Source organism: Pseudorca crassidens, chromosome 6 (assembly GCF_039906515.1).
Source record: "Pseudorca crassidens isolate mPseCra1 chromosome 6, mPseCra1.hap1, whole genome shotgun sequence".
In the NCBI taxonomy this organism is placed as follows: Eukaryota; Metazoa; Chordata; class Mammalia; order Artiodactyla; family Delphinidae; genus Pseudorca; species Pseudorca crassidens.
Window position 1 is genome coordinate 72,571,030 of NC_090301.1, and position 24,702 is coordinate 72,595,731.

The window sequence follows — 24,702 nt, forward strand, 5'->3', positions numbered from 1 at the left end:
TAAGGCCTCACTCTTTGGTCCCTGCAGGGGTATTAAACCTAAGACTCCAGTGCTTTGTTGGGGGCTTGACAGTGCCCAGGCCTCCTGCACTCAATGCAGCTCAAATGCTTGTGGCTCTGGCCTTTTTTTTTTTTTTGAAGATGTTGGGGGTAGGAGTTTATTTATTTATTTTTGCTGTATTGGGTCTTCGTTTCTGTGCGAGGGCTTTCTCTAGTTGTGGCAAGCTGGCGCCACTCTTCATCGCGGTGTGCGGGCCTCTCACTATCACGGCCTCTCTTGTTGCGGAGCACAGACTCCAGACGCGCAGGCTCAGCAGTTGTGGCTCACGGGCCCAGTCGCTCCGCGGCATGTGGGATCCTCCCAGACCAGGGCTCGAACCCGTGTCCCCTGCATTAGCAAACAGATTCTCAACCACTGCGCCACCAGGGAAGCCCGTGGCTCTGGCTTTTGGTTCTCCATCTCTGGTACCTGGGGATTTTCCTTTCTCCTTTGCCATTTCCTCTAGGTATTACTGACTTGTATTATTGACATATCAAGTATCTCTAGGAGTTTACCGAGAAAAGTTCTATGTTCGTTTAATTGGCAAAATTGTCAGAATAAACGCCTTAACTGAATTCTTTAAATACTGATTTAATTTTTCTAATAGTGTAAAATTATATTTGAAAAAATCTGGAAATATATAACACTACGTTATTTAGCTTGTGAACTGTTCTTTTTGGTGCTAAACATACCGATATCCTTTAAAAAAACTGGGTAAAATTAAAACAAATTTTTGTTTTGACAATTTTAACTTTCTTGATAAATTATCTAATTGAGGAGTACAAAGCTAGAAATTTTTGATTTGTAATTTTACACCTTGCTTATAATTTCTCTTCCTATGAAAAACTGCCTGGATGTCTTAAAAATGATCACATAATTTGATATCTGTGTTTTGAAAGTTTTCTTGATCTTACTTGCATGCTTTATGCCTTACTAAACATACTAACGTGCATAACTGTTAAGGGTCAAAGATTTAAAAATTCATGACAATACAATTTTATCTGCCTAATAATTTTAAATTCATAGCAATCAGCTGGGAAAGACAAACTACAGACAGCATTGTATTCACCAAGAAGGATTTTTTGGCTATGAATAACAGAAGATAATGAGAAATACAACGATTACGATGTTAGAAACAGCTGAAAGACAAGTTACTATGGGCATACACCTACTTAGGATTAAACAAACTAAGCTTAAAAATGCAAGCAACAGAAGTACTTTATGGTAGGCTTTATTGGAATATGTAAATACTAAGAAAGAAACCCACAGATTGCATAAGTAGTGATTTCACCATTTGGAGTTGTGGCTGTAATTTTTATTCTAATGATACTTTAAATAGCATAAGAGGCTACTTAAATATAAAATACTTGTGATTAAATGTGTTTTTTTCCAGTAATATACTGGTTTTGCATTTACTATATATTTTCTAAAATTAATTTTTATTGGTGTATAGTTGCTTTACAACGTTGTGTTAGTTTCTACCGTACAGCAAAATGAATCAGCTATACATATACATGTATCCCCTCTTTTTTGGATTTCCTTCCCATTTAGGTCACCACAGTGCACTAAGTAGAGTTCCCTGTGCTATACAGTAGGTTCTCAGTAGTTATCTATTTTATACATAGTATCAGTAGTGTATATATGTCAGTCCCAATCTCCCAATTCGTCCCACCCTCCTTCCCCCCTTGGTATCCGTACATTTGTTCTCTACATCTGTGTCTCTATTTCTGCTTTGCAAATAAGATCATCTATACCATTTTTCTAGATTCCACATATATGTGTTAATAATACGATATTTGTTTTTCTTTTCGATTTACTTCGCATTTACTATATTTGAATACACAATTATTTCATATAGTAATTATTTCGTATAGTTTTCCAGAGTTCTAGAAAACTCCAAGTAAATTGAATGCGTTTTTCAAAGCTAGATAAATGTTGTGACTTAGAAATATTTCTTAGTTAAAAAAAATCAATATCAGGTTTTCAAAGCCAATTAGCTTTGCCAAATAATTAACAATTGTTGAAAATATTCATTAACTTTGTCTACATATAAGAAATCAAATTTCTAAAGTTAGCATAGTAGCTTTTGCTAGAGAGGCATACCAGTACTGTATAAAACACTTCAAGCACAGGACTGAAAGATAATCAATATTACAAGAGGTTTCTCAAAATTAGAATAAATTGACATTTTTGGTATCAATTTCAGGAAGGCCAGTTAACAGTGACAACACTAAAAGCATCATTTGCTGCATCTAGGACAACTTAATTATGTGTGACTTGAAGGCGTGTAAGAAAATAGAGCCATCGGCCCTGTACCTGGTGCTCGCGATGCTTGGTGATTCTGCTCCAAGCCTACATCTTTCTAGCTGACTGGCAACAATCTGCCTTTCCACCTCCAGTTCTCGGGTTAGTCGCTGAAACTGAAGCTCCTGTGATTCAAGGAAATAGAAGGCATATAAGGCACCAGGTTTGCTTAGGCAGATACATAAATTCATGTACGTCACAGGAAACACAGGAACATGCCCGTAATGTAACACTACAGTGTGGCCTTACGAGATTAGGGTTTTGAATACAACTGTGGGCCTCAACAACCTACTAATTTGTAGCTTTTACAAACTTAAAGGCACTAGAATATGTGTCTTCATTTGAAACTGAAAACATGTAGACCTTTATTTGGCCTTTTTTGCTGTTGGTGGTGGTGGTTCTAAATGAGGTCTTCAAACAGTACTTTTGCTCCAGTGATGTATTAAAGTAAGGTCTGCAGAGTCCTCACTCGATGTGCCTACATTAGAGGCACACCAACCAATACAGGCCTCAACAGCCAATTCTTCCATCCCTCATACTGTATGTTAGCACAGCATTAAAAAAAAAAAAGAAGTAAATTCCTGTAATGAGAATCACTTGACCATATTTGATACAAAGCCTTTCCACTGTTAAGAAAAAAAATCATTACAACCCCACAAAAAAGTCTTGCTATATTTATCTATAATACACATTTTTTCCTATTGTCACAAATGCATTCATGTGTCACTTCATGAAGGAACAAGAGAAAAAATAATGAAAAAGTCTGAGCCATAATATAGAATTTAAAATTGTATTAAAAAGCTGGAAAGATTGTCTCAAGAAATTACATTCTACATTCTACGATGCATCATGAAGGCCAGTATTCTATTCTAGGAGAAATGTTTTAACATTATTTGTACTTATCTCATTGTTATCTTGACAGGATTTTAATAAATAGAAAGCAGGCCATGCCATAAAATATCTATAAATCAAATCAAGTATACACTAAAGCCTTTAAGCCACAAATAACATCTCCAGTAACACCTTAAGCTCCCTTGTCCATATTAACTCCTTACAAGTCTACTCAAAGCAAATGCTGAACTGTAAGTGGTTTAATTGGACACGGACTCCTGGTTCAAAATACCAGACAGATGAACCCTAAGTCTAGGAGCTAATCAGAAATAAAACTACCTTAGTTTTGTTTATAATAATAATATTACTGACAACATAATATTATTTATGACAATGTGTATTTGTCATGCAAACAAAAATACAAAACAATTTAATTGAAAAGTGTATTAACTCCCTGCGGAGTCAGGCAAATGTGCAGTTACTTGACAGCATTGGCCGTGCAAATTCTACAAACTATTCCTAGAATAATTCTTAAGAAACAGTCCGTGAACTCCTTATTGCTTCCTGATATTGAGAGTCCTTTTCTAATGAGCCCAGTTGGTGTGGGCGTATAGGGCAGTGCCTGAATGAGTAATAGTTGGCCCAATAATGCCGTACAATAGGATCATAATGGGTAAGTAGGACACTGCCTACATCTGCTTAACACTTCCTAGACCACAGGCTTTTGATAAATGTTCGGCAACAAAAGACCAGATAGATAATAATTGCACAACATTCAGTACCAGGCTAAGATCATTGATTTTAAGGACAAACAGTATTATGTTTACTTCACACTTAGTCTTTCTTTATCCTTAAACAGCATCATAGTTTCTGTGATACGCTTCCATTCTTTCTATTATTTTACTCAATTGTCTTATTATACACATCTTTTCCTGCTTGGATCAAGCTGGGCCAGGAAAGGACCATCTGTGCATCTCAAAATATTCCCCAAGCCATCACATAACTTTTGTGTTCTCAGCTCAGTGGCTACTAGGGATTGAGGGCTGGAGGGTTTTCTTCATTTTGCGATAGCCAAAAGTTACCAGGTAGGATTGAGGCATGTTTCAAATGAGAACATTAAAAAAATTTCCATTCATAGAAAAAAAAACATTTTAGTGGATTTTTAAAATCATATTTGTAGCTGCCTATGGCCTTTTGAGCATCCTTTCAAGGAAATGGCTGGGAAATTTCCTGCTTGAAGGCACAGGTTGGAACTTAATGACTCATAATTCCTTCCCTTAGAAGCTGAGACAGATGACTTTGGCTCTGCCGAGAAGATGCCAGACTGTGACTTGGATGCTGAAACCAAGACAGTGACATCAGAAAATATGAAGCTCGTTTTCTCTCTTTCTTTCACCTTCTTGCTGTACTCCCTGCAGTAGGACTCAAGGTCAAGTTTCTAACATGGAAATGACCTCCACACAAACTATGTTTATACTTGGTGGCAGTGGCAGTGTTTACTTGATTTGGACACTGTTCCTGGGAGTTTAGTCTCAAGGTTTGTTCTCCAGTCCTGGCAACAAATGTGGGAATTCACTAATAACCATCTAATAAGCACTTTTTTCCCCCTGCATAATTAGCCATGTCAGTCTCTTTTTCTTGCAACTAGAAACTCTGACTGACATACTGCTAGAAACCATTTACAGTTGTCAAGTTGCTAGAAGAGCCTCTGTACCCACGATGCAGCTACATTTTTTTAGAAGTTGGGTAATTCCTTTAACACTCATATGAACTGAGTAAAGTCTACACTGTATCCCTCCTGGCTGTGGAGCCCATAATACTGAACATCACTGGCTACTTTTATCAAAACCATTTCATCCATTATTTGCCCACACTTCTCACAAGTATGACATCATTAAAGCCCCCAAAGCAGACTCTCAGGAAGCTGTAAAGCATGGAATCTGTAAAGGTTATCTAATACCTGTGGATATTTGCAAGTAAAATATATATATGCTTTTTAATAAAATTATTAATACTACTTCTACAGAATACAAATAAAACTCCCACACGTGACTGGCACCAAGATGAATGAGTAGGATATAAATATTTGACAATTCTGTCTCTACTGGCTTCTTAGACTGACTGACAAGGAAGGCGGTATTACATATAAAAACACATCTAATGATTTCCAAAATAACACTCATTGAGATGATTATGCAGTGATACCATCCATAAATTTAAAATTTTAATATTTTATCCTCTAAACATAGTGTGTGAATGCTGATCTTTACTGCAGCATCCCAAACTGGGCATCTAAATTACAGGGAGATCCTTTGAGAAGAGCAAGGAAATAATGTTAAAAGCATTTGCCAATGATTAGTACATGACAATTTCCTCTTAAATTCTGTCAAACAAGACCGTAATCAAGCTTAGAAAGAAAGCCAAGCCTACTAACATGCTATAAAAGTGGAGTCAGTTCACATGCGTTTGGAAGCTTTTGTTTATATTTACCTCATCTCTCTCAGTAAGTATATTGATAAATATTCTCTGAGAGTCAAGGGAATAGAAGGAAACAAAGATTCACTTGCATGATCTTGTATGGTAGACAGAAACGCATGGCCCGAGGGGGCCCAAGGAAGGACTCAATACCCCAGTGGTCAGTGCCTTCAGGGGCCCTCACATGCAGAGAATCTCCTTGACCAAGGAAGTTGTACCCTTCTGGGCAGGCTGCATGCACCCACTGATTGAGGTGAGAATATAAAAGCCGGATCCAGATTTGCTTCAGAGCTTTCCATGGGCTTGACTGTCTGGCATGGTATTTGGACCTTTCCCCTGCCCAAGCCTGCTTTTCCTTGCCCTCACCTCCACAAGTGCTGATCTATAATAAACATTCTGCATGCAAAACTCCACTCCAGTGAGAACCCAACCTGGGACAGTACTGTTTTTGGATTCTTTTTATATAATGATAGAAGTTTTCTCTCACTCCTAATTTTTCAATACTGTGAGATGCTTTAAATGTACTGAAAAAGTATAAACAATAATACAATGAGCTTTGGCAAAGCTGATCCAGCTCTAGCAAATCTTACTGTTTTGCTACATTTGCTTCAGGTTTTTTGAGAAATAAAATATTACAGATACAATGGAATCCCCTGGTTTCTTCTTCCTGGATCTTATTTCTCTCTCTTCTTCCCTCTCTGGAAGAAACCATTAGCTTGAATTTGGTGTTTAATACTCACATGAATATTTTATATTCTTACTACTCCATATATACAGATCCATAAATAATATATAGTATTGTTTTGCATATTCATAGAATTTATATCAATGGTATAATACACTCAGTGCTCTGCAGATTGGTTTTATTATAATATGATTTTGAGATTTATCAGTATCAGTACACATAGATCTAGTTCATTTATTTCCATTGCTCAACAGTATTCTATTGTACAACTACAGCACAATATATTTATATGTTCTTATAATGATGAACCCTTGGGTTGCTTCCAATTTTGTGCAATTATAAGCGTACTGCAAAATAAGCATCACTGTATAAATCATCTTGTGCACATGTGCCAGACCTCTCCAGTAGAGACATAGACGTGGAATTGTTGGGTTGAAGGCTACGCATATCTTCAAGTTTACTTGATAACGATTATCAAATTACCTTCCAAAGTAGTTGTACCAATTTACATTCCAGTCAGCAGTGTATGAGGGCTCCAGTTTCTGTACATTTTCACTGATACCGATTTGCATTTTGGGGCTTAAATTTCCTTCCTTCCTTCCTTCCCTCCTTCCTCCCTCCCCTCCTTCCCTCCCTCCCTCTTTCCTTCCTTCTCTCCCTCCCTCCCGTCCTTTCTTTCTTTGTAATCTGATAGGCATGGGGTGCTACCTTGCATTTATTTTATTTTCTATTTCCTTGTTAACCAACATCTTTCCAGATGCTTATTGGCCATTTAGGCACCCTCTCTCACAGGTATCATAAACTCTCAGGGGGATACTTTCTCCCTACTACCAGCACCCAAGCTTGTCCTCTTCTGGGGGACAGGTTTCTCAACACCCTTGTACTAATGCTGTTGCTCTGTAAAGTTTTATGTTTGGGCAAGGGATATCCCATTAGACTCCCCATCTTGGGCAGCCCTCAAAGGGCACATGGCATTTGACATCTAATGGTATGCTCAAGATCACCTAGGTTTGACACATACTTTCAAGGTGGAAGCCAGGTTTACTGCTTACTTAGCTTAGGAGTCTCACTTTCATTTTGGTTTTTGTTTCTGTGAGTACTTTACTTCCTTGGCAGCTCAGCCTTGCTTTTAAAAACACAATTTAAATACTTTATTCAGTATACGTATTTAGTTTCTTTCAGTGGGGAGACCGGTTAGGGTATTGAATATGCCAGAAATGGGAGTCTCCACAGCTTTTTCATATTTTCTCTTAATTTCTCTGAGAATTTCTCAGTATTTCTTTCAATTCACTATTTCTCTGTTTGCCTCGTGAAGGGTTTATCTCATCTATTATTCACTTTTTTCCAATGACAACGTTTTCCATTTCTGAGACTTCTAGTTGGGTCTTCTTCATACCCACCTGTTCCTGCTGTTCATTTGGAGTGAAACCTCTACCTAAACTCCAGGTACCTCAGTCCTAAATGCGACCTTAAACTGGTGATTCAGTGTTTTTTTTAAACAGAAATAATACTGCATACCTAGTCATGTCTCCTGCCACTGGCTTCCAGAAGCCCAGGAGGCTTCCAGCATTAGGTCCTTCCACTCCCATCTCCTTCAATAAGCAGGAAGCGCTCCATCCCAGACCTCAGCTTCAAGGACTCTGGTGCTGGCACTAAAAACAGGGCATACTTCACCCTCTCGTGGCCTCCTAGCCCCTCTCACCTTCATTAAAGCCTCACTGATGGCCAGTAGTGACATATCTCCTGACCCTTTCCAACTGTGCCCTATGGAAGCCTCGTTCCAGTTTGCAAATTCTGTTTATAAACTCTTCATCTTTTACTTAGAATATTCTCCATCTCAGGGTTACTAAGAAGACTCTCCACCTACAGACTTTAATTGAAATGTAGTTCTTTCCTGAAAATACTGCTTCTTCTGACCTCTGTCTGGTGAAGACTATGCATTCTTCACACCACAGCTGAGGTGCTCCAGAGAAGGAAACTGGCCTTCCCCTGGTTCCTCACTACCTCTACTTATTAGCATGAAGTTGTATATAATATTCCTCACTGTCCTCCTGTCAGTAGAATCTGTAATCATATTCCCACTTACATTCTTTTTTTTAAAAAAGATTTATTTATTTTTTGGGCTGCATTGGGTCTTAGTTGCAGCATGAGGGATCTTCGTTGGGGCATGCGGGATCTTTCACTGAGGCACGGTCTCTTTGCTGCAGTGCTCGGACTTCTCTCTAGTTGTGGTGTGCGGGTTTTCTCTTCTCTAGTTGTGGCACACGGCTCCAGGGCATGTGGGTTCTGTAGTTGTGGCACGCAGGCTCCAGAGCGCGTGGGCTCTGTAGTTTGCGGCACGCGGGCTCTCTAGTTGAGGCGTGTGAGCTCAGTAGTTATGGCACGTGGGCTTAGCTGCCCTGTGGCATGTGGGATCTTAGTTTACTGACCAGGGATCAAACTCGCGTCTCCTGCATTGGAAGGTGGATTCTTTACCACTGGACCGCCAAGGAAGTCTCGTCCACTTACATTCTTACATTAGTACGCTGTGTTCCCTCTTGCCTTAGATGCTAGAAACAATTCTTCTTCCAAACTTGTGCAAAAGCTCATTGGGGGTCATGCCATACAACTACAGTTGCCCACTTGTATCACTAGCATCTATTTACTTCAGGTTGTTCTAACTGATTCACTAATTCAGGAGTGGCTACAATAGTTACTACCACTATGACGATGACAATTAAGAAACAGCAGTAGGCATTCCTATCAGGCCATTAGCGATGACACTCTCAACTTCCTGTCCCACATTTATGTTAGTCCTCAGTCCTCTTCCAGGCTTGGTAGAGGAGTGTCCCCTTCCTGTCTAAGGCCAGACTCTCCATGCCCTCTTGCCTCTTCCAGGATCTTGCTTCTCTTTCCCAAATCGTCAGTGTTTCCTCTCAGTTTAATGCTTAAATCTTCTCATCAGAAGACATCTTCTTGACCTCAGGACTCCTCAATCTCTGTTTCCTTCCCATTTGACCTATACTACCTTTTAGTAAATATTTCTCTTTAAATTGACTCCTTTTTAAGACAAGACAGTATCATTCTAGCATTAAATCACTGAAATCCTGGTTTCTAATGCTTCTATATAATTTTCCTAATATAAATTAAAATATGTAATTTTTAAAGATGTTCATCTGTGTATTAAAAACCCATTCACATCACAGTACATGTACAACACACCAGGGGTCAACATACCTTTCCATGTCTATACATCTCAGCAGGAAAGTACTGAGTACTGGTTAGACTGAAAGCAGTAAACTGACAAGGTCATTATTTGATACAATCAGTGCTTACGTAAGAAATAATTTTTATTTCAATCACTGTTGCTTTAAAAATGTTCCAATAATAATAATTTACCTTTCTAATTTAGTATGGTAAAAGAGTTTTATATCACTAAAAGATCAATCATCACTGAATAATAGTGTTAGATTTTTAAGGTGCAGAGAATTTCACAGTATATGTCCTATATCAGGATATACTATAGCATTTTTTTCTCTTTTGCATGTTAAAAAGATGAGTAAATTATGGTCATGATCATATATTTGATGCTCTTGAGTCAGGCCTAGAGAACTACTTTAAAAATGAATATCTAAGAGCTAGTAAGAAATCCTCAAAGCATCCCAGATCCCATTCCCAAATCTAGGCTGATACCAAAACCAAAGCAGTCATATTTTGAAAGGGTCCCCGAACTCTCAATCTTAATAACCATCCACTAGTGCAGAGGTGATCAGATGTCCTGACCTTCTATCACAGTTTACATAATAATTGACAAGTCTTTATTAAGTCTACTTGGTAGTCACTAAAAACCATATATAATTAATTATAAAAATGCTAAGTATATGATGTTTAACCCCTCTGTACTGACCAGATCCTTTTGTTAAGAAGAAACATTGCCTTTCTCAATCAAACTGTGTTCTCAGATACCAGTGTCCCACTCTCCCATAGGGGTTTAAACCTTCAAGCAGGTTTGAAAACTGCTGCCCAGAAGATTCCAAAGCTTGGAGGTTCACAGTGACACTAGCATATTAAAAGTTTTCAGACGTCCACCAGTAGGATATCAGCTTACCTTTCTATAACCTGGCCATTCTTTGATTTATTGAAACTAACCACACCTTTTCTTTTTCAAGTAATAACTATTAACATCTCAAGAAACAATATTGTCTTGCAGAACACAACTTAGTCAACAGTAAAAATTCAGCTCAGGGAATTCCCCTGGTGGTCCAGTGGTTAGGACTCTGAGCTCTCACTGCTGAGGGCGTGGGTTCAATCCCCTGTTGGGGAACTAAGATCCCACAAGCCAAAATAAATAAATAAATAAAATAAAATAAAATAAAATAAATAAAAATTCAGCTCCTTTTTATTGTATTTTGGGATGGTTGAACTAAGGGGTACTATCCTGCACTCTACATTAAAAATATACCTTACATGTTGGAAAACAAAATTTTAATTACTTTGGTCAAGGCTGAATATTTACAAAGGGCTGGTCACCACAAAGGGTTAACCTTCAAATGGAAACTCCTGACCTCACACCACTCTGAAGACAGGAAGGGAATAATTGTTAGGATGCTACTGCTGGATTAGTTGCTCTAATCTATACCCACAGTTTTTTACATTTAGATCTTCTTTAAGATAACAGAAAAACATGAGACACAACCACCAATCTGATTTTTTGTTATACTAGCTGACATTCAAATAGGAGATGATCAACATTCAGATCTTTATTGTTTTATCCTACTATCAAACCACACAGGATTATACCAGGTTTAGCTTTGATATCTATCCTTCAGTTTTAATGAAGCAGAGAGAATGGCAAAGCTTACCAGATGCTCTAAATCTATATTCTAAACCTCAGGCTCTTATCTGTAACTGTCACCAAAGCTCCTTTATTAGGAAATCAAAATGAAGAGAGGTTTACATTAAAACACACTAATGAAAGCTTTGCTTAGAGCCACATACAGAGAAGGCTGAGGCAAACGGGTAAAATCTCAAGCCTTTCCTACAGCATCACCGATGGCTTTATAAAAACTTGTCTACCCACCAGTAGCTCACTGGCTCTTTAATCTCTTACCTGGCAATCTCTGACCATTGCATGGGCCTGTGTACACCAGTGATGTCCAAATCCACTATCTCTAATCAGATTCAAACTGATGTTTTCAATGGTAGTGAACTAAGCAATTTGATGGTAGTGAACTAAGCATCTCTACTTGAAGGATGAGCCATGGCTCACATCTAGCCATACCACCCCCTGCCTCCTGTGTTTTCTATTTCTCCACTGCAGTGGTCCTCGAAGTACGGGCCCTGAACCAGTAGCATCAGTATCACCTGGAAACTTCTTTGAACCAGAAGGGGTCAGGTCCAGCCACTGGTACTTGAACAGGACCTCCAGGAGATTCTCATGCATACAAAAGTTCCAGAATCACTAACCAAATGGAACCACCATTCCCCTTTTACTCAGACTCAAAATGCAAGTGTTTTCATCTTTGCATCATTTTCCCCTTTCTCTTATTCCCCATTTCTCACACGTTAAATGGTTTCCCAAATCCCGTCATTCAACCTCTCTACCACTATTGAATCTATTCCCTTCCTTGCCATTCCCACCACTACTACCCTAATTCGGACTCACATTAACTTTAGACTATTGTAATAACCCTGCACTAAGTCTTCTCCCCACCGTGGTGGCGAGGGGCCTTGACTCTGCTTTTCACATTTCTCCCAGATAAATCTGTTGAGTAGTAGTAACTGAGTAGTAGTAACTACTCATCAATAATCTCTATCCTTTCCTCAGTGTTTCCTGAACTCCAGGCTCTCTGCTAAGCTTTAACATGCATTACGTCGTTAACTTCTTAGTCAGACTGCAAGGTAGTGAAGGTTACCCTCATTCACAGAGGGCTGACTTGACTGAAGTCATTCAAAACCAAGATTTGAATCACATCAGTCTGACTCCTAACCCCATGGTGTTAACCACTGCACACCATGCCCTTCACACCCAACCTGTAGTATGGTTACCACAGCCTTATTTTAAGACCCTCGGCAGTCTGCCCCAAATACCTTTTTTTCAGTCTCCTGCCACTCCCCTTCATGCACCTGGACAGAACTATTCATAATTTCCTATACTTAGCACTCAGAGCTTTTTCTCACCTTGCTCCATCCACCTGAAATATCACCCTCCCGCGTGCCTAGAGTCCTTTATCCAGCCCTTGGGTAAAGCACTTAGCCATTACATGTGTTCCATTTACTAAACTGAATTCTCCTTAAAGAACAGTGAAATCTATATTTCATCCATCTAGCTTCTTACAAGACCAAGACAAGAAAATCCTGCTAATTCATTCTGGGTGGATTTTACACAGTACACTTTATTTCGTATGTTATAATCGATCACGTAAATTTTTAAACTGATTGATTCCTAAGTATTTTTATATAATGACAGGCATAATATATTATGGTTGGTCCTTTATGAGGCTCTGAAAGCATTTCAAATGTAATAATAATCACATGCTTACAACGTAGGTAAGGGAAATCAGAAAAATCAGTGGTACAAAAGGATTTGCTACCTTTAAAGTCACAGAGCGATATGAAGGCAGAGTTGTAACTAGAACCTGTGTTTCCCTAAATTTTGTTGACTGCTCTTTCAATAAATCAGCTCTGCCTGTGCTCCGCAACAAGAGAAGCCACCGCAATGAGAAGCCCGCGCACTGCAATGAAGAGTAGCCCTCCGCTCGCCAAAACCAGAGAAAGCCCGCACGCAGCAACGAACACCCAACGCAACCAAAAATAAATAAACAAATAAATAAATTTAAAAAAATAATAAAAAATAAATCAGCTCTATCAGGGATTTCATATTATTCATGGTGACATGGGCAAATAGGTTCTTTTTTTTTTTTTTTTTGCAGTACGCGGACCTCTCACTGTTGTGGCCTCTCCCGTTGCGGAGCACAGGCTCCGGACGCGCAGGCTCAGCGGCCATGGCTCACGGGCGCAGCCGCTCCGTGGCATGTGGGATCTTCCTGGACCGGGGCACGAACCCGTGTCCCCTGCATCGGCAGGCGGACTCTCAACCACTGCGCCACCAGGGAAGCCCGATTAGACATTTTTTTAAACTTCATTAAGAAATTATGAAAAATAATAATGACTTAACATTAATAATTTATCTGGTTTTCTAGTACCTAAATATTTCAAAATTAGTAAGACCAGCGATGCATATCACCTAATGTTAGATGTTTATCTGAGAGCTAAATTGACTGTGCAGATGATAATAATGCATATAAATCATTATTTGCTGAAATGGAAAAGTGAGAGGAATAAATGACCAACCTCCCACTTCCTCTCTGTGGACTAGTTGTTGCAAACACAACAAAGAATATGAAAAGGATAAGAGAAACAAAAACAAGGCAAAATTGAATCTTCCTTTCTTCAGTAGGTCTAATAAATAGCGCTAGGGAATAAGAGGCTAATTTTCAAAATGATTAATTTAAGGTTTGGTTAGTAACTTAATGAAGTGTAATGGGGAAAGAAAACAAATACTGTCTAGTGCAGGTAGCGCTTGTCTTACGATTATACTTTTTAAATTACTAGGCTTATTTCTACAGCTGTTCTTTCTGCTTCGCAGATATTTTAAGACTAAAGTGTGGGGAAGCGAGGAGGTAACTAGAATAAGAATATACATTTATGAGCTGTGCCCTAGTCAGTTAAATGGTTCCCTGAGAAGTCTTGTTACCCAGCCCAAGAGGTATAAGTGGTATTCAATTGTTTTTCCTTTTTAACTTTTCGATTTTTACATTTTACCTGTATGGCTTCACTAACATCATTTGTTTCTAAACCTCCAGAAATTGTCCTGGGGTTCTTGAGAAATAAGGTTAAGAAAAATCAATGTATTATTGATAACCACAGGACATCTCTAACCTACAGGAAACATTAAAGCCTTAGGACAGAACTGGGGCACGTCAATGTGTCTGCATCTAGACTCATGACCATCCTTATTTTCAGGTCCACAAGTGTTTCCATACTCAGTGTCCTCTGTTTTTCTCTGACTCTCCTGCTTTCTCCCCTAACATCCAGCTCTTCTACAGGTGAGCTAAACAGAAAAGCAATTAAAATTTGTTTTAATTTTAAAATTTGTTGTTCCCAATAGCTGTATTTTCCTTACTTAGCTAAAAAAGTGGACAAGTTATGGTGCTTTGTGACCACCTAGAGGGGTGGGATAGGGAGGGTGGGAGGGAGGGAGGGAGACGCAAGAGGGAAGAGATATGGGAACATATGTATATGTATAACTGATTCACTTTGTTATAAAGCAGAAACTAACACACCATTGTAAAGCAATTATACTCCAATAAAGATGTTAAAAAAAAAAAAGTGGACAAATAAGGTTACTTTTTACTTGTGTTAGGTCTGTATGGCTCTCAGTAGAAAACAAAGAAAAAGAAAAAAGTTCTTAGAAAAAGGTGCCAGACTTCATTACATTATTTTTATTGTTCACACTAATTTACTTGCCTGAAAGAATCTTTAAATTACCATATTTAGAATTCTTTTTCTCTTGCACATGATATATACTCACGAAGTGACACATCTGCTTATGTTTGGAGCAGACATAACTTGATATCAAATGCCTTACTTTCTTATTTTTTGTTAAGTCCTAACACTAGTGGTAATACTAGGTACCACCGAATGAAGGCCAACTGTGGGTCAGGCACTCTACATATTTTTTTCTCTAATCCTTACAAAAGTGCCAGCCACTATTGAGTTGAGCAATCATAGCCTGGGAGAGGCAAAATAAATGACTTGCTCAAGGTCACATAATTAGGAAGTGGAGCGGTGGAAATGGAACTCTAAATTCTTGCTCTGTCTGTTACAGGAAGCTGAAAAAAATAAGGTCTCATTTTCTATTCCTGAAGGTTATATTTAGAACTGTATTGACTTTATTGCTTTAAAACATTTTTTCCCAAGTCAAATAAAGCCCTGGAATGTAATAAGAATAAAGAGCCAGATGCTAGTATATATGGGAACTTAGTAATTACGACAAAGGTAGAATTTCATTCAATGGGAAAAGAACTGCTGGTATAATTAGGGAAAACAAAGCTAGATTACCACCTCAAACCACACACACACACACACACACACACACACACACACACACACACACACACACACACACACACACACACACACACACACGTTCTATAACAAATGTAGGGGAAAAAACCCACTATATAAAAAGATGACCTAAGAGAATATTTTTTTTCAGTATCTTTTTTTAAAAAAACTGAAGTATAGTTGATTTACAATGTTGTGATAATTTCTGTTGTACAGCAAAGTGATTCAGTTATACATATATATATATTCTTTTTAAAAATATTCTTTTCCATTATGGTTTATCAGAGGATATTGAATATAGTTCTCCATGCTATACAGTAGGACCTTCTTGTTTATCCATCCTAAATGTAATAGTTTGCATCTACTAACCCCAAACTCACAATCCATCCTCTCCCTTGGAAACCACAAGTCGGTTCTCTATGTCCATGAGTCTGTTTCATAGATAGGTTCATTTATGTCATATTTTAGATTCCACATATAAGTGATATCATATGGTATTTGTCTTTCTCTTTCTGACTTACTTCACTTAGTACAATAATCTCTAGTTGCACGCATGTTGCTGCAAATGGCATTATTTCATTCTTATTTACAGCTGAGCAGTATTCCATTGTATATATGTACCACATCTTCTTTGTCTGTTCATCTGTTGATGGACATTTAGGTTGTTTCCATGTCTTGGCTATTGTGAACAGTGCTGCTATGAACATAGGGGTGCATGTATCTTTTTGAATTAGAGTTTTGTCTGGATATATGCCCAGGAGTGGGATTGCTTGCTGGATCATATGGTAATTCTATTTTTAGTTTTCTGAGGAACCTCCATACAGTTTTCCATAATGGCCGTACCAACTTACATTCCCACCAACAGTGTAGAAGGGTTAGGAGAATATTTTTATAAACTTGGGATGATAGAGACCTCCTTAAAGAAGATAAGAAACTGCCAAATCAAAAGGGATAAAATAAGCATATTTAACTTCATAAAAATAAAACTTCATACTCCAAAAGCTCATGCAAAGTCAAATGCCCAAAAAAAGAGAGCAAGAGAGAAACATTTTTAACACCTAACATATAACACACATTTAAAATCTCATATAAACAAATTTACACATAGTAAAAATAGGAAGAGTATCAACAAGCAATCCATCTAAGATGAAATGTAAATGCTAATTAAAATATCAGAAAAAATGTTCAATTTCATTCATAAGGAGAAAGAAAATCAAGTAACAAGATGCTGGTTTTCATCATATTGGCAAATATTTTCAAAGTGTCCCATCCAGGGCTGGGGAGGAACACTTGGAGAAAAGAGCACAGACACATATTGTTCATGTTAGCGTGATTTGCTATTATAATCTGGTAACCTCTTTTAAAATTAAAAATATATATTCCCCATGAGCTTGCAATTCCACTTTTGGATATATACTCTGCAGAAATAAAGTCAACTGTATACATAAAATATTAATTGTAGCATTGTTAGAAACAATTTAAGAATCTATCTATATGGCAATATTTTAACAAACTATGGAATCTCCACACTACATGTAATAACTACTATATATGTGGTTGTTAAAAAGAATGAGCTGGACCTTTATCTGTTGCCTCAGAAAGACCATTACATGCAATTAAGTGAAAAAGCCAGTTGAACAGCTGAGTAAAACACAGCAAAATAATAAAATTAAAAACCTCTATATGTGTTAGTTTGAGCATGGAGAAAACTATGATAGGAATATAGCAAATCAGGAAGATTGGTTACCTCAGGAGGGTGGGAATGAAAAAGGGGTCAAGATATTATTTACATTTATCTTCTTTCATTTATTTATTTAATCTTCTTTTATTATCTTCTTTGTATTGTTTCACTTGTAGCTAGCATATGAATTCCTTAATTAAAATCTAACCCCCAAAACTAAGAAGAAAAGAATAAAAGGGCTAAAAAAATTCTGTTTAAATAGTACCAGGACAGATCCTGCTTAGGAAACAATCTAATTCCTGGAAAATGGTATTCTGATTGAGAGGAGGATAGATGTTTTTACCTTTTTGAAGTTATTAAAGTACTTTGAAGTATTCAATAGTATTCTAATGACCCATTCAAACAATGAGCAATAGCACTTAGATTTACAAGTTCTTGGCACTGGTAAGGGCATGGAGAAAAGGTGCTATGGGGATGTATATTGGTGCGAACTCTTGTGGGGGCAATTTAATAACATCCAAAGAAAAAAAAAGTGTACCGACCTATTGATCCATCAGTTTTTTTTTTTAATTTTATCATTCAGTGTTGTTTTTTTTTTAATTTTTAAATTTTTGGCTGTGTTGTGTCTTTGTTGCTGTGCACGGGCTTTCTCTAGTTGTGGAGAGTGGGGGCTACTCTTCGTTGCAGTGCGCGGGCTTCTCTTGTTGCACAGCATGGGCTCTAGGTGCGTGGGCTTCAGTAGTTGTGGCATGCCGGCTCAGTAGTTGTGGCTCGCCAGCTCTAGAGCACAGGCTCAGTAATTGTGGCACACGGGCTTAGCTGCTCCGCGGCATCTTCCCGGACCAGGGCTCGAACCCGTGTCCCCTGCATTGGCAGGCGGATTCTTAACCACTGCGCCACCAGGGAAGCCCTGACCCATCAGTTCTAATGCTGAGACTTTGGATATACTTGGAAAGGTACACAAAACCAACCAACCAAATAAAACTGGAAACAAGCTAACATACATCAACGAGGGACTGGTTAAATATATTACATACTTCTTTAAGATGGGACTCCATGCAATTGCTAGAAAAGGCTGAAGTAAACCCACATGTGCTGGTGTGGAATAATCTATAAGAAAGATTACCCAGGAAAATAAAGCTATGCAGTTGTTTTTCTAAAAATGACAGATGCTGGAGTAAGCAGAAAACCTTTTTTTCTTGATGTATACTCAAGAAACTTAACCAGGTAAAGTTTTAACCATTGGGAAAATGGACTGGATGTTTGTAGGGTAGTTTACTTTTTATTTCATACTTTTTAGGTGAATATTTAATTTTTTTAAACTTGGGTATTCATTTGTTACTAGTTTTTACAAATACAATAGAATAAGAATTGTTTTTTCATTTAAAACCACACTAAGAACCTAATTTTTACTACTAGTTAAAGGCTCCAATTCTGACCTATTTAAAAAGAGCATGTTTTAAGAATTAGTTTTCATAAAGGGCATGAAATACATGATAGCAGTAATAAATACTTTATATGAAAATAAATGTTGTATAATGAACTGATTAATAATGAATTCTATGTATATATTTCTCTTAAAACCCTTTAATAAAGAATTGGTATCTTTAGAAAGGTGCTTCTCAGCTAGTTCTATAGTTTTAATGAATTTTTTTCCAAAATCTTCCAACAAGTAGGGAAGGAAGGAACAACTTATGCTCAGTGTAACCATAAAAATCAAATCCACATAATCTTTCTTACAAATTCTATATATCAACATACCTTTTGGAAATAAATTCTGGAAGAGGACCCTACACTTAACTTTCAATTTTAAATCATGTTAGGGTAAAATATACATAACACAAAATTTACCATTTAAATCATTTTTAAGTGTACAACTTAGTGGCATTAAGTACATTCACACTGTCATGGAACCATCACCACCATCCATCTCCGGAACTTTTTCATCTTCCTAAACTGAAACACCATACTCAACAATTCCAAATTCCTCCCTCCACTCAGCCTGTGGCAACCACCATTTTATTTTCTGTCTCTATGAATTTAACTCTTCTATGTAGCTTGTATAAGTGGGATCATACAATATTTGTCATTGGTGACTGGCTTTTGTCACTTAGCATAATGTTGTCAAGCTTCATCAATGCTGTAGCTTGTGTCTGAATTTCCTTCCTTTTTAAGGCTGAATAATGTTCCATTGTTTGTATATACCACAATTGTTTATATATTCATCCATCAGTGGATAATACCTGGATTGCTTCTATATACTTTTTTAAAAATCCAAAATTTTGTTTCAAATTTAAGTAAACTTATAAGATTTTGTTTATGAACACTGAAATTTGAAACTCATCTAATTTTCAGGTGTCATGAAATCACCTTCTTCTAATTATTTTTAAACCATTAAAAAAGGTAAAAAAACAAAAAACATTTAGCTTGCAGGCTACAAAAAAACAGGCAGGGGCCAGATTTGGACTGTGAGCCAGAGTTTTGCTTACCCAGGTCCTAGAGCTTAAAAACTTGTAAGTCTCTTTAGAAGCATGTGCTTAGAGGTAGATTACAACAAAGATGGAAGGATTCTAAGACTTGCACTCCAACCTGGATCTGATTCTAGGCTCTGTCACTTACTAGCTAAATGATACTGAAAAGTCACTTTAACGTCTATAAGCCCCAGTTTAACTGTCTGTAAAATGGGGATAACACCCACATCACAGAGGAATTGTTAAATGCTGCATAAACCATAAAGCTGTTTTTAGAGAGTTGGGCATTATATAGTAACAAATATACATCTGAAAAAAGCACCATGTTCTTCCCTAATAGGTTCACTTGCCAAAAATTTGGGGATATACAGTATTTTCAATTCCTAAGTGGAGAAAAAAATAAATTAATCTGAACTATAAGGAGATGCCTTGGATTCCATTTTTATCAAGCTCTTAGTATTGTACCATGCTATTATACCATTCAGTTAATAATTTACTTCTTTCACCTTCTGATCATATTCTGTTCTCAATAGCTCTGCTCTGTCATTTTTTGTTTTCTCTTCTCAAACCTCATATAAAGAGGAAAGAAAGTGGTGGCTGAAGCACCACTCATGACAAACAACTGAGAAAAGAGCGGTTGCTTCTTGCTAGTATCATATGCTCTATTTTCTATTTATTAAATTTCAAAACAAGTAATTTTAGCAAATTTAGGGACCCTCACAAAATTAAAATGTATGATTTCTATAGTCAGCGTGACGAATGCCAATGACCAATACGGGGATGGTGGATAAATATGTTAAGTTGTTCTTTAATACTCAGATACTGATTCAATGCTGATTCAATAAACCCAAAATCTTTATTCATTATTTCCCATCATCTGACTCTATTAAGAAATTCCTTAACACTAGACCTATGGTGATCATTTCACAATATATACATATATTGAATCATTATGTTGTACATCTGAAACTAATATAAAATTATATGTCAATTACATCTCAAAAAAAAATTCCTTCCTGGGAATTCCCTGGCAGTCCAGTGGTTGGGACTCAGCGCTTTCACTGCCACAGCCTCACGTTTGGTCCCTGGTCAGGGAACTGGGATACTGCAAGCCAAGCAGCGCGGCCAAGAAAAAAAATTTCCTTCCTCGTGTCTATTTTATGAAAATACCGAAAAACAGCTTTTTCTTCTTGTTTTTTGAAGATATTCTGATCAGTAATTGTCATGCCAACAACTCATACCTACAGTTAACAGACATGAGAAAGATGGAGCTGAACTCCGTAACTGTCTTCTCTCCTAAAAGCAGAAGTTGATGTGCCCAGAGGATGCTACCTCCGAGCCGAATGCCTGGTGCAGGTGGTCAGCAGACCATCAGGTTCGGTCCACGTGCCTGTCCAGGCCCGAGGCTCAGGAAAGCAGAGGCTAGTCCACTGGGCTACACCTGCCTCAGAGGTGCACCAGCCTCAGTGCCTGGGACCATGCCTGCTGCATGCATGTGTAAGAATGAGAAGGCCGGTCCCTTTGGGAAGGAAAGATAACTCAGTCTGCCAGAGGAGACCTTCTGAGCCCATCAGCAGAGTGAATGAAAGGGCGTGGAAATACCACCATGTGGCAGGCTATGGCTCTCTCTCACTACTCTCCTTGAAACTAAACCTAAATGATCACTTTAAGTACACATCTGTGACACTTATCTTTTAAAATAAACTAATGTGTTTCTAATTAAAATAAAACATTTTAACAGTATTGTGTAATGAAAGTCAAGAATATCAGATGGTAGGTAAAAATACATAATTTGGCCAACCTTAGCATTTTCTCACAGCATACAGTAAGTTAGTTTGAACAGCACAGAGTTTTAGAACAGCACATACTTAGCTGGGTTTAATTTAAGAACAATGACATGTTCATTGTAAAGGCTGCTGGGCTGATGACTCTAGCCTGGCACCCTTGCACTCCAGGACAGTATATAGAATGGCTTGGATGGTTTCTGGCTCTCCACCCCTTTTCATTCATATGAGTACAATTGTTTTATGATTGAATACACCAAATTTTAACCATTCTCTTATAATCTAATAAGACTCTAGCAGAGATTCACTTAAGGAATTATAATATACTAGTATTACTAGCTATTATTTATTAGGTGCTTACTACGAGCCAGATACTGTACTAATGCTTTCCATGTATGTCGTACATGGTGAGTACAACCAATAACCAATGAATGACTTCTACGTGCTCAGTATCTCTTATTTAATTTTTATAACCACCCCACGACGTATGTATCACTACTCTCATTTTTGAGATGCAGATCGTGAGTGTCTAAGGTCACACACCTGGCAGATGGCAGAGCAGGAAGATGAAGCTAAGAGGCGTGACTCCAGAGTTGGTGCTCTCTGTCACTGTCTTTCAGCCTCACACCGTGACCTACAGAGTGTAGCAATGAAATTGATTTCCAGGTGAAGAGAGGAAGATAACAGCCTCTTAAGAACAATACAAGCCTAAGGAATCCATCAAAGGTCTCGCTGCCTGGCTTGTTATTGTACTCTGATGTGATCCTCCTTCAATTTAATAACTGTGACTCATCAGTCTTTCTTTGGCATTATCTAAATAAGATGGCACTGTTAAGTAGTACCATAGTGGTCTCAAGTTCCAGGGAAGCAGCTGTGGATGAAGGGAATCTAGTTTGCAGCTTTTTAGAGACATCTTCTCTATGGTTTCCCATCTGATAAACAGGGTCTTCTGTGATGTCCAGCTCACTTTACAGAGAGAGAGCAATGTCTTCAGTGGATCTTAAAACTCTTGGGATCACAAACAAGAACTTGTAAGTGCAAGTCAGAAAAGAAGTGCTATATTGCTTCATTTATCTATCTGGATTTCTCCATTCTGAATTTTCTATGCAGATTTCTGTTTCTAAGCTCATTATTGTCAATATATCTGATTGAGAAAGAAGCTAAACAAGTCCCAGGTGAGACTGTACCATAGCAACAGGCCCGCCATGAATTCTCTGGGAAGCAGAATTTCACAGGAGTATTTGATTGCCTATTCACACTCTTGATTATAACACACCGAGCTGTTAAACTAAATTGTATGCCATTAGTGTATGGAAGAACTTTAAAAATTAAACTACCCTGTGTGAAGATATTTTTCACACTTAGGTTCACACTGAGATGTGTTTAATTGTATGGAGCCCATTTCCCTTCTATTTAGAAGACAAGAGAGACATTTTTAAACTATTTCAGAACTTGCCAATGTCACAGTGTAGTAATGTGATAAATAAGGCATTACTACCCTTTATCACAGGTAACTATTGAATCCTTATTCTGGTTCATAAATATGTGTTTAATTCTCCACTGTGATTACGACAGAATACAAATGTACTGCCCTTAGAATTTTATCAGGAGTATTAACGTGCTGTACCTTGAGTTAAATAAACAGTGGCCAAAATAACCATAGAAAAAGAAACCTTGAGGTTAAAAACCACCTCAGTCTCATAGTAGATTACACTTAGACCTGGCCAGATCTAAGTATAAAAGTAAGACCAGATGAGAATACAGATAGCAGGAGCAAAATCCATCACAACCATCAGAAAATCAACTCAAAGCAAATCCAAATCATCGCCATCCATCTTTATGTTTAAATACAATACATTTAACCAACTCTTCCCACATTTTGGCTGTAAAGGGTGCTGGAGACAGAGTAAAACATTTCACAAACATTCAAAACAAAGGACAGAGGAATGTTCACGAAGTTATTTTTACACAACCAAATCTGTTATTTATGCTACTAGAAACACCCAGTGGTGTGGCTCTAATCCAAATTATTTACATTTACTTTTGTAAAGCATGGTACAATGTTTCTATAGCAGATCTGCCTTTCTAATTACATTCTGCTCTATTATTAAAATCAGTTTACATGTCCTTAACATTTACCTGCTGTAAGGGAAAGGAGGTGTCCCAGAAGCCTACTGGGCAGGAAGACAGATGGCTCACAATTACAAATACACCAACACGCTCCAGAGAAGAAAGAACTGACTGAACAATCCCAAGCCTTAATTACTTTATAAGCACTTAAAGTTTACATAAGATTGGTCCCTTGTTTCCTTTCTTTCATTTTTGATGATGTTGTATTTGGCCTTCCTCTTAGAAGACTGGGGAACTCCCTGAACTACCTAGAGCGCAATTAGAAGTTATCCTTTCACTAAATAAACATGTATTTATATTTAATTGACTAGGCATGGCTTTTATGAGACAAATTCCTTAGAATCTATTAATATAATTAGAATATTCAGGGCTATTTATTTCAAGCAAGCAAATAGTAATCATAATATTGGGTTGGCCAAAAGGTTCATTCGGTTAATAAATACATTGTTCAATAAAGTTCTTGGTGAAAATGAAAAGTGTCTTTTAGTTTTTAACTTAAAAACCGAACGAACTTTTTGGCCAACCCAATACACTGGAAATACGCAGTGTTGCAAGCATTATATAATGGACACCTGTTGCTTGTGCCACCTAGCATCTTTTTACCTTTCTTCTAGATACGGCGTTCTGATTTTTCGATGGGGAGTCCTACCTGCCCTATTCTCAGACCATGTGAATTTAGTATATCAACGGTGGGGTTGCTCGAGGTATAGAGAACGTGGCAAGACCAACAAATAGTTTTTAATAAAGACGAAGAATTATTTAGGGGGCCAGTACAAAGGAAGTGAGCTAAAGGACAGGGTTTTTTTGTCTAAGAATACAATGTTTAAAGGAAAAGATTGGGCTTCCCTGGTGGTGCAGTGGTTGAGAGTCCGCCTGCCGATGCAGGGGACACGGATTCGTGCCCTGGTCTGGGAAGATCCCACATGCCATGGAGTGGTGGGGCCCGTGAGCCATGGCCGCTGAGCCTGCGCGTCCGGAACCTGTGCTCCGCAACGGGAGAGGCCACAACAGTGAGAGGCCTGCGTACCGCAAAAAAAACACAAAAAACAAAACCCAATTTCATTGCTTACATGCTTTCCACACAACTGTGGGAGACAATTCACTTATGACATCCCTATTTTAAAAGGGAGAAAAATGGAAGGAAAAGGAGCCACCCAGCCCAAGTAATTTCAAAATCCAGTGGGGACAAGGTTT

The 24,702-nt window shown here is 37.8% G+C and overlaps 1 protein-coding gene across 19 annotated transcripts in view; it reads right to left on the reverse strand.

Moving 5' to 3' along the window:
- Positions 1–24,702, reverse strand: part of PKP4 (plakophilin 4) — a 252,134-nt gene that overhangs the window by 112,784 nt on the left and 114,648 nt on the right. For 18 of the 19 annotated variants that reach the window (XM_067741842.1, XM_067741838.1, XM_067741840.1 and 15 more), the window contains one exon: positions 2,356–2,468. The exons of the other annotated variant lie outside the window; for it this stretch is intronic. In XM_067741842.1, the coding sequence (XP_067597943.1) occupies positions 2,356–2,468 (113 nt within the window). The remainder of the gene's footprint in view (positions 1–2,355; positions 2,469–24,702) is intronic. 19 annotated transcript variants of the gene reach the window in all.